The sequence below is a fragment of the Lytechinus variegatus genome, chromosome 5 (genome assembly GCF_018143015.1).
Source record: "Lytechinus variegatus isolate NC3 chromosome 5, Lvar_3.0, whole genome shotgun sequence".
In the NCBI taxonomy this organism is placed as follows: domain Eukaryota; kingdom Metazoa; phylum Echinodermata; class Echinoidea; order Temnopleuroida; family Toxopneustidae; genus Lytechinus; species Lytechinus variegatus.
Window position 1 is genome coordinate 33,830,500 of NC_054744.1, and position 14,791 is coordinate 33,845,290.

The 14,791-nt window shown below is 34.7% G+C and overlaps 1 protein-coding gene across 2 annotated transcripts in view; it reads right to left on the minus strand.

Annotated features, from left to right (window-relative positions):
- Positions 1–14,158, minus strand: part of LOC121415973 (stimulated by retinoic acid gene 6 protein-like) — a 30,069-nt gene extending 15,911 nt beyond the window's left edge. For both annotated transcript variants that reach the window (XM_041609385.1, XM_041609384.1), the window contains exons 1-10: positions 13,775–14,158; positions 12,384–12,545; positions 11,414–11,505; positions 10,517–10,662; positions 7,425–7,545; positions 6,312–6,366; positions 5,378–5,503; positions 3,819–3,892; positions 1,645–1,762; positions 198–357 (exon numbers count right to left, since the gene is read on the minus strand). In XM_041609385.1, the coding sequence (XP_041465319.1) occupies positions 198–357; positions 1,645–1,762; positions 3,819–3,892; positions 5,378–5,503; positions 6,312–6,366; positions 7,425–7,545; positions 10,517–10,662; positions 11,414–11,505; positions 12,384–12,542 (1,051 nt within the window). In that variant the 5' untranslated portion in view covers positions 12,543–12,545; positions 13,775–14,158. The remainder of the gene's footprint in view (positions 1–197; positions 358–1,644; positions 1,763–3,818; positions 3,893–5,377; positions 5,504–6,311; positions 6,367–7,424; positions 7,546–10,516; positions 10,663–11,413; positions 11,506–12,383; positions 12,546–13,774) is intronic.
- Between the last annotated feature and the right edge of the window lie 633 nt (positions 14,159–14,791).

The window sequence follows — 14,791 nt, forward strand, 5'->3', positions numbered from 1 at the left end:
CTACTGCACTAGAAATAAGGTTTTGTTTTCAATGTTAGTATTTTGATTAAAATGATTCTTTGTTAGCATTGTAGAAAATGTTTAACAAAGTCAAGTATATAGGTCCGGTATCCGAACAATTGTTGGGGTGTCGTAAAGCTACATATATATGTTCTTCTGTTGTTAATATAAATTCATGATTCGATAAAAGGGTATACCATGAGCTGCTGTTTCGTAACGATCAAGAGCTAAATACGTCTGATTGGCTGTAGCAGGCGGGATATCTTCACTTATTACGAAGACGGTATACCATTCGCGAAACTTCTTGAATGCATTGCTAAGAGCTTGGTCCAAACCATACGTGGTCCGGATGGCGATCTGTTTTCAGATTGGAATAATAAAACAAAAATGAAAAGAAAGGCCACTAAACATGCTAAAGCAGATCGAAGTTTCTTTAGGTTCCCACATCACTATTCTGTTGTTGCCCCCTACTTTGTAAACTTGTATTTTACATTGTATATTGGTTGCAATAAATAACATTGAATAGAAATTATGATTGAGTATTGTTTTTATTATCTGCGCCCTGTGACATACAGAGTACCGAAGTAGGAAATTAATTTGAATTGAATTAAACTTTATAAATTGAATACAACAGGGAAATCAAGTGTGAAAATCAGAACCGTGATCAATCGATAATCTATGGAGTACCAAAGTGATGACGTCACAACAAACTTTTCACTTGTTTGCATTTCAGCGTTTTTTATAAAATATTATAAAATATTATGGAAGAGCATGATGAAAAAAAACCCACAACCCAAATATGGTGGGAATCGGTCCGTGGGGCCCCAAAATATGACCTCATGAATGCATAATCAGCACCACTGAAGTCAATGTGTATTGGTTTGTTCTAAATATACAATGACTACGACAGGGCTAATTATGTATTTATGAGGTCATATCTGAGGCCCCTATGGGCCGATCCTCACCAAATTTTGGAATTAGGGATTTTTTTCACCATGCTCTACCAGAATATGGTATCAAAAATGCTGAAATGCAACAAAAAGTTTGTTGTGACGTCATCACTTTGGTACTCCATAGATTATCGATTGGTCACGGTTCTGATATCCACAATTGATTTCGCTGTTTCATTCAATTTATCCAATTCAATTCTATTCAAATTGATTTCCTAAGTCTAAGGGGGGAAATCCGGTCTGGGATTTACAAATCAAAAGCATGTATTTAATGATTACGTTTAAAAATACAGACATATAAAGTGAAAATGACAACTATACAGAAATGGTGTATCATTTAAAGACAAAAATGCAATAGAAAAGTTGAATGTCACTCGCTATCGAGTGAATTCAATTCACTCTCTCGGATGAGTTAATTATATACTCGTTTTTTTATACTGTAGAGAGAAAGAAGAGAGTAAGAATTCTGGTCGGTCTGGGGCCTGTTGCATAAAACTTTTGCCACAAAAACAATTTCTGGGATATTAGCAGCAACTCTGGCAAACAAAATTATAGCATTAACACGTACGTAATACATTGAAAAATAATCTTGCAAAACAAAGTATGTCAGAGTTTTTATGTTGTGCAACTGCTGTATAAATAGCAATATGAAAAAATAAATATTCATTACGTCTCATATAATGGCGATATTTACCTGGTATTCACAAAGTACAGCAACAACAAATGTGCAAATGATTCGGGTTGGATAGATGAAGTTTTGTGTTGGTTCGTACCAGTGGTAGGCAATCATTTCCCATCTCTTTGTGTAGATCCTGAAGGAAATATTTGACATATATAGCAAATTCTGGTGATTATTGTTAAATTTAACTGTTTGCAGATTTATTTTACTTTCATTAGAATTTGAGTATATTTAGTTTGCTCAATAAAACTAAAGTAAAAAAAGTAGAAATCCGTGAACTATAATTATAGTAAAAGAAATTGTGTATCAAAGTTTAAAAAGGATTTTCGCCCTTTTTAATTTTGGCTCTCATCGTCAAATATTTATCAGTAATTTGTATTGTCAATCAACTATAGCACAGAGAGATGTGTAAAATCATTTGTCTGCAATCAGTTTCACATAAAAGACAGATCAGATTGGTAGATTATGACCTTGCAAATAAAAAAAAATGCAATGCCTCCAATGCATGTACTAAAAAATCATTCAGTTATAATATCAATTATAACTTTTTGAGGGGGTTGGTAGTGGAAATATGGAGTGCGTATCAAAAAAGGTTTACACTTTGAAAAAATCCTGTAAAATTATACATGTGTAATATCCTAAAGATTTTTCCATATTTTAACATTGGTACAGATCCATATAAGCAAATGACGATGTAACTGTCGAAAAATATTTCCGCTTGAGTGAGCACCACTTACTTTTTAAAAGTTAGTGAAAAATGATTTGCGCAGAACTTTCAAATACTTATGCTAATAAAAGTAGACCTTAATCATGAAGAACACGTGGAATTTAGCTAGTAATATTGATTTGAAGATATCCTTTACCTTTTAAACTTGTTTCCTTGCACAAAACACTTTGAAGAGTGCATTGCGCCCACCCCACCCCCACACACTTATGCCATCGTGACGATATTTGCTTTACACTGAGCTGTGATTTACATGAAACGGCTAAGGCTTGATTTTCATTTGGTTAATCATTGTCAAGTAATAAATGAAAAATGAAATGTAAACCCACTTTAAATGATAAAAACTTAGTGAAAAAATGCTGGAGATGTCTGATATAAACTTTTGTTTAGATTCAGTTATGTCCTCAGATCTAGATGGCACAAAAAGGGTAAAGTTTGTGCTTACTAGGTGTTGAAATTTCAATTTGGGTGGCAAAATTGTTCAAAAATGATTGAATGTATCCATTTTATTTCAATTGACTAAAGATGCAAGAAAAATGTATGATAAATGTTTTGCAGGTTAAGTTATATTTTGCCCTTTCCCCTTGAAACAGCGTGAAAACGAGAATTTCTGCTCAAACAGATTTATGCGAGCTTCACAAAAACGGACAGTGCTCACTCAAGTGTAACATTCTGTCAAAACTTTAACTTTCATTGGATAGATGAGACCCAAACCCAAGATTATATGTAAAGAAATTACCCATATATTGTGTTTTTTTTTAATTCCCTGAGCTTTTTCAAAGTGTAAACTTTTTTTGATACGCACTGTATATGTACATTAATGCCTGTGCATATATCAGAATACTCTTTCCCCTTGATTCTGGTAGTTTCAATGCCCTATAATTAAATCGCACGAGCAGGATGTCCACCCAGCTATGACAGTGCACCCCACGCAATGGGGGGGGGGGGCAAAATTGACCCCCCGCGCCCGTAAGGAGCGTTGCCCCTCCAAAAAAACAAAATGAATAAATAAATAAATAAATAAATAAATAAATAAATGAATGAATGAATAAATAAATAAATGAATAAATGAATGAATGAATAAATAAATAAATAAATAAATCAATAAATCAATCAATCAATAAATGAATAAATAAATTAATTAATTAATAAATAAAAATTAAAACTGAAAGAAAATGTATAGTAAATCCACTTCTGCAAACCAAAATAATGAACTTTGCGCCAACATTATTTGAACAATCTTGGCAGGGGCCGCGGGACCGGGGGGGGGGGGGCTAGGGGCTTCAGCCCCCCCCCCCCCCCCCACTTTTTCCAAAACCGTGTACAAAAACGTAAAAATGACCATATGATTGTGATTTTTAGCATGGTGAGCCCCCCCCCCCCCACTTTGAAAACCGTTCCGCGGCCCCTGCTTGGTGCCGCCACTGCCAGTTCCCCGAGTCTGTCTTGGATGTAAATCCGATACCTGGGAGGGAGCGGTGGTCGGAGGAGAGCTTGCACGTGCTGGGCTTGATAGGATTGCATCAATTTCTCTTCACTCTGAAAACAAAAACAAAATTGATGAATAACTGTTAAAATGAATTCCAAGTCAATCCATGTCAAGCTAATTCCGTGATAATACAAAACCGAAATCACAATAAAAAGGGTGGGTGATGCATTTTATACGTTGTACTTTTTAGGAGTAATAGCTCTTGATTTATTGGTAGTCTGAAAGCACAGACTCATATTTGACACTTCAACCAATAGCAGGTCTAGAGTGAAGACTAGACTCTCTGTGTCAGTCCAGGGACGTGAGAGGAAGACGTCCCTGGTCAGTCACAGTAGTGAATCTAGTCTCATTACTTCAGACTCAGTCTCCATTATGCAGTATGCAAATTGCGAAAAACAGGGGTCTGTGCCAGCAGACTAATCTTTTTGTGCCTTTCCCGGCCCATTTTTTTTTAAATTTCAGTTAAAATGGCTGTCATCCCCACTCCTCAACCCGATATACACTAACTGCCTTGCACTGTTTGCAAGGTAAGAATACGGCTTTAATATCGAACTAAATACTTATCCTTTATATATCTTCTTGCGACTTGATCTGTTAAGGCATTATTACATTCATGGTGATATCCGTGTTTTCCTGATCAATCGAATGTTATTTCCTTAACACATCGGTTGAAAAAAGTTCATCTATCATGTGTATCAAGATATCGACTTGGTTATGAATCTACTTCTTTTTTTATCTATATTTATGTATAATTTACCTTGCGCAATCATTCAGTCTTGGACTGCAATGAAATGCTTTTAACACAGCAAAAACTGTGGTGTTAACCGGTGTACATAAAGGACCACACCAGTTATTTTATACCGGTGTTAAATTGGTGGTGTTAGTTTTACACCTATAGGTGTTATTACAACACCTTTCGTTGTTATTTTACACTCTTTGGTGTTATGTCCAATCTCTAGGGTGTAATTTTAACACCTCAGGGTGTGGTCCTCTATTAACACCAATTGATATCAGTTTTAACACCACAGTTTTTACAGTGAATGTATCATTGAAGACAACTTTTTCAAGATTCAAGATATATTTATTTAATTATTGTATAGCTCGAAGGCTGAACTGCCATTGAATTCACAGTGAAGAAAAAGACATATAAATTGCACATAATTTCAACTTTAATAAAAAAATACACGTTCAATTTTAAAACAATTCAAATTTACAATAATTCAAATGTACAAAGTCAATTCCAATAAACAATTCAAATTTCAATCAACAATGATAATTACCATGCACAATAATAATGCTCATTATAGGAACTATTTTAGTAGAAAATAAAATAATATTTCATGAAATTGAGTGTGAAGCGGAATAAGAGTGATGATGGTTAGAATATAGGGAGGGGGCATAGAATAACAAAGCGTTGCTAAGCAGGTCATTGATGTGCAAGTAAATGGGGGTATTGAATTAATATCTGAAATAATTGTTTTCATTCATAGATTAACCGATTGGTTAATAAATAAAAAAAAGGGGGTGTGACTTGCCGATATCTTGGTGTTCTGTATCTTCTTCATGATTGATATGATGAGGAAGTAAAGAAACCTTATCATCAGAAGAAATGTGAAAATGAGTACCGGAAGTTGGATGATAACAGATTCGTATGGAAACCCCTGCAACAAATTGAGAGAAGAATATTAACCACCTCTTTATTTATCCCTCTCTCTTTCTCTCTCTCGCACTTTCTTTTCCTATATCTACCTACCTACCTACATATATATAATAACCTACCTATTTATCTAACTATCTGTCTCTTTTTCGCTTTCTCCCTTTTTAACTATTTGTCAATCTCTTTTTCTATCTTTTTATTCATCTCTCTTTCACTGTCGTACAGATACGGGTCGCTAGGTGGGTCATTGCCCAAACAAAGTTTCAGGGCCAAGACAAAAAAAGAGAAAATGAAAAAAAAATGTTCTTCTTCATTTTACTTAAATCATTAGTATACACTGTTAAAAAAAACCGTGATTTTACAGAAAAAAAGGAAAATTTTGCAAAAAGCAATAACAGAATCAATCTGTAAATTCATAAAACAGGAATTTTTATGCAATTTATCAGAACAGGTCCGCTTAAAAAGGGGAAAGGGTATTTTATTAAAGGAAATTTGTAAAATTCCATACACCAAATACCAAATTTCCTGTAAGATTACGCAATCTGGTAAGTTTAAAGGTGTTCTCGAGACTCTGCTGCAGGAACTTCTTTTATTTTAAGGATAAATTTTCTAACAGATTCTAACTGATTGTTTATCATCACCATATTGATGCCAGTATCACTATCATCATTATCATCATTGCATCGACACCACCACCACCATCATCGTCATCAACATTTTAGAATTGCCCTCCACTCTACGATCTAAAATAATCATTACACTTATAAATTGTCTATTCTTCTTTCTTAGAATAATTGATTCAATTGTTTTACCTTCCCGCCGTCAATATTGGGACAGGTGATAATGTGTGATAACTGAACAGAAAACCTGCAAAATATAAAAAGAAAAAAGAGAAAATGTAGCGAAGGATTGATGAAAAGTTTTCAAATTATTCGCAATCTTTCTACTTTCATTTTTCTTTGAGCTGTTCAATGAAACCTTGATAAACTTTACCATGATGTATTTTCAATCAAGGATGACAAATGGAAAATTTGTACATTCAATTAGAAACATAAGACCAAGTTCTGCCGTGTAATGGCCTGACAACAAAAAGGTATGAACTATACATATTTATGTCGACAAAAAGAGTTTACTCCGTATGACGTAATTTACCAGTTAGGTGTAAAATTGAGATAATCCTATAATAGCCATTTTACCTATTAAATTAATTTGCAAATTGATATTGATTTTTTTCCTCCAAAAATCAAAATTAATAAACTTTGAGTCGAGATACATGGGAAATAAAAGTGTATATTATAAAGGAAAAATATTTGCTTGTATTTTAAGATAAACCTGGTCGCCTCTCTAAAACAAAAAAGAACGATAGGGTCTTTCAAATTTATTATAACATTGTTGCTAGAATGTAACAGTTTGTTGATGACATTACTTTTTTATTGTTGGTTGTCTCCTTTATTTACAATTTATATTTTTTTAACGAAACGAGCATTTCTCAAAATGTAAAATATGAAATAAAATAAATAAAACATTGCTCTAAACAAGGTCAAACATTTCTTCATTGTAATATAAATTATGCCAACACGGTACATTATGCCCTATCCAACCCCCTCCTCACCCCCAATGAGAAGTAATGTTTGGTTTTATTTTTATTTTTTTTTTTGCAAGGGTGGCGCCAGGGTTTTCATTAGAATAGGCGCCTTTTTATTTATTTTTTTAATTCGGTTTTATGTAATTTTCTCATCTTGTCATCTTGTTTCAATATCATTCTTTCCTTCGTTCGTTCTTTCTTTATTGATTTCCCCCTCTTTCCCCTTCTTTAGTACCATCATTTGAAAAAATCATAAGCCACCCCCCATCCATCGGCGTCATAAGTCATGCAGATGAATTATAATGATTATCGTATTCGTATGACATGTATGTTCACATACCATATAGCTACGTAGATGAAACCAAGGAGGGATCCAACGAAAAGGGATGGCGAAGAGATGCAGGCGAAAAAGGGGAAAAGAACCGTGCCAAGCTCAATAGTCGCAACTGCCCCTAGGAATACTGAAACATGATAAATATCACAGGATTAGCTTTAAGAAACAGGAAGATCCGATTCTGATATTTTCCATTTTCGTCCGACAAGTTGTCAGATCTGACAATTTTCCTTGATTCTGATTGGCGGAGAGGCACTGTTATTATGGCAATTGTCGGCTAAAACAGGACTTGTCGGATAACAGCTACGTCTAACAACTCATTTCGTGAACGCTCTCCTGGTGTTGGTTTCGTTTTTCCAAACGACTGTGCGTCCCAGAAAAAAAAACGAAACCGAGATGAAGCGACGATTTATCATAACTTCATCACAAATACAATAGACAAATGACCTACCAATGTAAAGCTTATAATCTCCTCTTTCACCTGATATTACTTAAATTACTCCTCATGCACGCATGGTGAGCAAAAACAATTTGAAGAAAGGATACCAAAAACTCATTTGGCGGGTGTATCTGAATTTCAAAAAGAAAATCAAATGCCAACTTCAATATCTGCTTTTTCATTTGATACCTTAATCACAAAAATGGTCAAGAAGTAAAAAAAGTTATGTCCCCTCGAAACAATGCTTGTATTTCCACAATTTCATTAAATAAACGTGTTTTCACCGGTTTCCCACTAAGCTATCGTATGGTAAACAAAAGACTTAACGCATTGCTGATCGTCAACAAAACGGAGTGTCGAGTGAGTTTGAACGCAAGCATGTAAAATTTCTTTATTTTATGAAATTATTGAAATTCAAGCCTTATTTCAAATAACCAGAACTTTGTTATTTCTTGACCATTTTCTGTAATTGAGGTATCAAATTGAAAAGCAGATATTGAACTTTTTAAAAATGTGGTTTTCTGTTTGAAACCCAGATACAGCCGGCCCATGACTTTCTGGTTTCCCCTCTAAGTAATTTCAAATGAAAGAAGAGAATCTAAGCTTTACAATGGTAGGTCATTTGTCTATTGTATTTGTGATTAAGTTATGATAAATCATCGATAAATCTCGGTTTCGTTTTTTATATCTACAGTGAAATCCTTGGTTTTGATTGGCTCAGAAGTAGTGTAACTCAAGGTATCATTGACCATCATATACTGCAGTTACAATGGCTATACCGTCAAAAGATATTACGTTATTTGACTTATTTCCAATCATAATGATCGGTTGCAACTGATTAATGTGTGACTGTTCCCTTAATCTCTCATTCAGCATATTCAGTAGTTATGTACCAACCTTTGACTTGCCAGTTTTCATTTATTTATAATTCATCTTAAATATCATGACCATGTACTTGAGGAGATAATGGTAGGAAGTTGAACATGGAAAATGACAATCTAAACTGTTTTGCCTTTTCTTATCTTGCACTTATCATACTAAAACACAAGTTTGATCAGAGCTTAATCCGAAAACAAATGAAAATATAAGCGGAACTCAATGAAGAAAAACAAGTAAATATCTCAAGCAATGATGCTGTATTAATAGGTCAAGATCTCGTGACTGCTCATGTACACTCTTGAGATAGTTGGGCAAAAATGAAAAACTTTTAACCAACCCTGGGAACATAGTACTGTAGACACAACTATTGGTTAAAATCTACCCAAATTGGGTAATAAAACTGAGTAATAAATTCGCTCAGTTTGATAATAATTGCCCAGAATATATATATACAGTGCGTCCCACAAAAAACGAAACCGAGATTTAGAGATGATTTATCATATAGAATAGACAAATGACCAACCATATAAAGCTTAGAATCTCCTCTTTCATCTGAAATTACTTAGATTATTTCTCATTCACGCATGAGTGAGCAAAAACAATTTGAAAAGGGGATACCAAAAAGTCACTTGGCGAGCCGTATCTCGGTTTTCAAAAGAAAACCACCTTTTTAAAAAGTTCAATATCTGCTCTTTAATTTGATACCTCAATTATAGAAAATGGTCAAGAAATAACAAAGTTCTGGTTATTTGAAATTTCTGTGATTAAGGTATCAAATTAAAGAGCAGATATTGAACTTTTTCATGTTTTTAGTCATGTGATTTTCTTTTTGAAATTCAGATACCCCCCGCCAAATGAGTTGGCAGCCTATCTTCGAATTGTTTTTGCTCACCTATGCGTGAATGACAAATAATCTAAGTAATTTCAGATTCTAAGCTTTAAAATGGTAGGTAATTTGTCTATTATATTTATGATTAAGTGATGATAAATCATCTCCAAATCTCGGTTTCGTTTTTTCTGGGACGCACTGTATATTACCAACATACATTACCCAACACAGTGGACAGTATGTTGCCCAACATTTTAAGTGTGTAGCCCACAGCCCACAGCCCACAGTATATGGATTTAAAAACACATGAAACATCCCTATATGGATATAAAGAATTGAAGAAGGAAAAAAAATGATTTGTTTGGGAATTTATCTCATTTGCAGTGCCTATTTACAATATTATTTAGAAAAAATAGATATGTAGGACTTCCCCATATACCGACACTTTAGACTTCCCCATATACCGACTCTTTGGTCTGACCCACGTTCAGAAACAAATTGATTACACTCTAAAAACAAATCAGTCAAAAATGACTAGTTAATAGGGTCAGCTGAGTGCAACTGTTATTCTAGTCATATTTGACTATTTTCTAGTCAAATTTTACTAGAACAGAGTTATTTCTGACCAGAATATATGTCAGGAATATGACTATCAGTGATTGCCATCAACTGTTGCTCCCAGCTGACTACTGGTCAAGTCAATTTGACTGATTTGTTTTAAGAGTGCAGTTTTACCATGGCATGGTTTTACCAACCTTTTTCAGAGTGATACATAGCCCTTCATGAAACATTGCGTTTCTCTTTTTAAACTACTAAAAAAATACAACTTTACTAACTCCTTATTTCATCAGATTATAATATACTTGTGACGTCCTGTCGTGGTATATCAACAACAAAGATGAAGTATATAGAGCAAATGCATACTCTTAAAAAAAAGAAACGGAATCTTACTTTTGAGCCAAGGTTCCACTTGGCCTGTTTTGACATATAAACTGGTGTAATCCCCTGAGAAGAGATCGAAGATGATAGAGGCTGTGGCGCCGAAAGCCAAGGCGTGTGACCACCTATGCTCGTGGTCATCCAAGAGGTTGATTGGGCTAAGGGAAAGTATATTTTTGAAGAATAATATTTTCAAGGATAATCTATCTATTCATTTAATATCATAATCGTCATTCATGCGATCATTTATCCTATTTCCCCCATCAATGAACAGACAAAATAAAGTTTGTTACCTCCACGTCTGTGTGGCTCTCGATCCGATTCAATTAACCGATACTCAGATGCTGTCATACATTGAGCCCACAAAAAGAAAGTGATATTTTTAACAAAATATGAGTTATTGACGTTTCATGATTTTCCTGTCGTCTCCAACTCGACCAACATTGAATTTTAGGGCATACAATCCTGCTTATATAAAGACAACATTTATGACGCTGACGTCTGAAAAAGAGCCACAGTGTATTTCTTAAAAAGGGGCATTAGGCTAGATGCAACCAGAAATCATTCGAGTGTTTTTGGTCTGAAGATTTGCGTATTGAAAACAGATCACCTTTAAGCTGATATCAACAGAAAAACAATCAATCTTGCTTTTGAGGGAGTTCACTTCGTCAAACATTATTTTGATTCTCTTAGACAAAAAAAGGGTTGAGATTTGCCTAATCAAGCATGTCAAGAATGTGACAAGCTATCCCCTAAAATGGGAAAAGAGTTATCAACTTAAAAAATGGTCGACATGAAATTAAAAGGGGGAGGCCAAAAAAAACGCTCTCAAGTCTGACGATCAAAATTTTACAATTTTAGGGGAAATTTACCTTTCCCTGCGATTCCATATGACCCTCGTTTACTTACAAGACAACGGCGAGTTGTTTAATACCAAATAATGATCTGAGTCGATAGTTGTACATCTTCCCAAAGAAACTCAGAATTAAGAATATGATGAGCTGGCACAAGATAAAATAAATAAAAACGCAAACGAATGAGTAAAAAAATCGATCGATCTATAAATTAATAACAAACGGTGAAACAATCAATGATAAATGAATGACAGAAAATTTGAAAGTAACAAAAATTTAGAAGCAAATAAAAGAAGAAGGAAGTAAAAGAATGGACAAGAGAAAAAATGAGAATAAACTAAAGAGTTAATTTTCTAAAAATGAGTTAATAAATAATTAAAAACTAATTGATATATAAACAAACATTAATATAAGATTACATAAATTAATTGATTGATAACTAAATAATCAACGACAATACACAGCCAGGAGCTATTGATTTATATTCATATTCAAGTTTGTTATAAAAAAAATCGTCAGTGATCACAATATTTTCACATATATCATTACATCACAAAGTTATGAATCCAATAGAGATGTATTATTAGTATACTGTATATCTCTATGATGAATCCATAGTTCATAACCAACTACGTACATATCGTTAATTTGAAGAAAACAAACAAACATTTTTTTACGGAAGATTTTTTTTCTGCCCAAAGGTAATAAATCCATAGTCCATAACCATCCACGTACAAATCATTTAAAAAAATAACAAATGTTACGGATGATTTGTTTCTGCCTAAAGGCCCCACCCCCCCCCCCCCTCCACCCGACCACCCCTCCACTGATCCCACTTTTCACCATCATCATGTGATCTGAAACTCCCAAGTAAATTGTTATTTCTTTCAAAAGCTTGCTGCAGTCACACCATCAGCAAAACCGAATCCAATTAACCGACTGAGGTTATGAAATGTCGTTGGAAATAATGTAATAGATGTGGTCGGGATGAGCCGGTGTGACTGGGGCAGTTAGGTATCATTTACCGATGGTGGTATACAACAATGAATGAAGAGGGTCCAGTCGGGTCCACGGGTACAGTTTGTGGATGCTGTCAGCTGTATGTTCATGTCAGGGTGAGATGGGGTACCGTTCCCGCCATGATGCAGGCCGTTGAAGACCCCCATTATTCTACTAGCAGACATGATCTGGAGAGAGATAGGGGCAACAGGGGAAAATAAAATATGATAAACCAAAATAAGATGGAATACTTTTACTTATAGATGCAGTTTTACTCTTTATTTGCATGTTTATATAGCATTATTTATGGTATTGATCATAATAACGTTTTATTTACCCGGAGTAACCACTTCAGTTAGGAAACTGCAATACCAGCAGGCCACTGTAATCATAATTACTCTAATTTAACTACTGAGCGCCTAGCAAGAAGGCAGAATGTCCTACCTATCATTCATTCGGTAGCACTATTGCCGTTATCATCACCTCAACAATCTATCGAACTTTGTATTTTGATATTATTTTCTCAGAAAAAAATATTCATGAACTTGTGCTTATTAGATATTCGTCATAAAGTTCAAGGTTTGTCCACCTAATTTACATGCAATATAATTGGCATTCACTAACACCTTGGTCACATTTTGTTCTACGGCGGCCGTACGGCGAGTCGAAAACAGCCGTTCTAACATTTTTTTTGTACCAGATACATATAGGTGCATGCTTTTTGGTTTGAATAAAAGTGAATAAAACGGCTGTTTTGGACTAGCCGTACGGCCGCCGTAGAACAAATGTGACCAAGGTATAAAGGTTTTTTTTAATCTCTCGGTTTATAATAGGAAACGTGGCCCCAACCCCTATTGAAGCTTGCGGTAACTTCCTATCCTTTTCCCGTATTCAAATTCAAATTTTAAAAAAATGTTAAGATTATATGAACATCTTTTAATATTCATAGCTTACTAGGATAAAAAGCAATGTTCGTATTTCAGAATCTTTTTTAAATGGTCTTTCTTATTCGAACATGTCGAATGAAAATTTAAATTCATCGATTCAGGTTTATCATTGAAAAAAAAAACACTCGAAGAAATGCGATAAAACAAGAGGAAAACACATATCAAAACAAAGACAGAAAGTCGCCAACATCTGCGTGAAATTAAAAAGAAATACAATTAGTTATGAACTTTCCTGGAATTATCCCAGTCTGAATGGCGTGAGAAAATTAATCACCTTCGCCCCAATAATATATTTTTTTAATTCCAAAATGAGGGACAGGGAAGCGTTTTATAACCAATTGGCTATACGTTGGCATAAAAATGACGGTGACGTAAGTATAATTCATTATGATATGCTAACATGATCAGACTTTTTTTCAAATAACGTGTCTTTGACATGATCGATGATTTCAGAAATCTGAACAACTCACCGTTCATATATACTGCAGTATCGCTAAACGTTCATTCCTCGTTGTGCGTTATCATGGCCTACAGTTCAAGAATATATATTATGAGTCACGATCAAATGCTTAGGACTTTGCCTTCACTCTACAACAATCGTTGCACAAAAATGCCTCTGTTTGAACTTGATGTGCCTATACGCATTTAAATCAGGTGACAGTCATTGAAACTGGACCACAATATGCAACATGATGAACTGTGACATCCGCAAACATAATGACATATTTATATATAAATCACTTGGAAAGTACCCCAATCCTGTTCTTCGAAGATTACAAACTACACAATGAAATACACAGTAACCTTTGCGATTTGGACGTGTGATTTCAGACTGTCGGCAAGTTTCGTTTCTTCCTTGTATGATAGTTAATGAACAACGGGATTAAAGGCTATGAGGCGATAGATAAGAAGATATGTACAGTATGCGTATCCGGTTTAGTATTTACTCACCATTGTCAACAAGATAGAGTTGTGCTGAAGATGATGGGTTCACCCTATCCAACGGGGGGGGGGGGGGGGGGGGGCTGCTGGCCTGAATTCTGATTCCATTTTTTTTTTGAAAAATGAACTATGCACTTTCATAGAATATGCCATAGGCGACATACGTGTCAGTTTTCGACTGTCAGTATCATATGTGACCCCCCCCCCCCCCGCCGCTCTGATTCAGTCCAAACATCTTCCTCCCACTCTCGTTGCGAATTAAATATTGTGGACATGAAGCGCGTTTTTAGTTCCCCTTAATAATCAATTTGATAAAGATAAGCATATCCTTGGTGATCACTGGCGGACAGTCACAGATGAGGGGGACACCCCCCCCCCCATTGCCACTTGAAGAAAAAAACGAAGGAGAAAGGGAAAGAAAATGAAAGAAAAGGGGTAAGATATGATGTAATTTTTTTAGTATCGTGTCAAAATTTATCACGAAATTAGATTTTCATTTAAAAGGTGAAGATGTTTTTATATTTCCTATAACTGTATTTGAATTT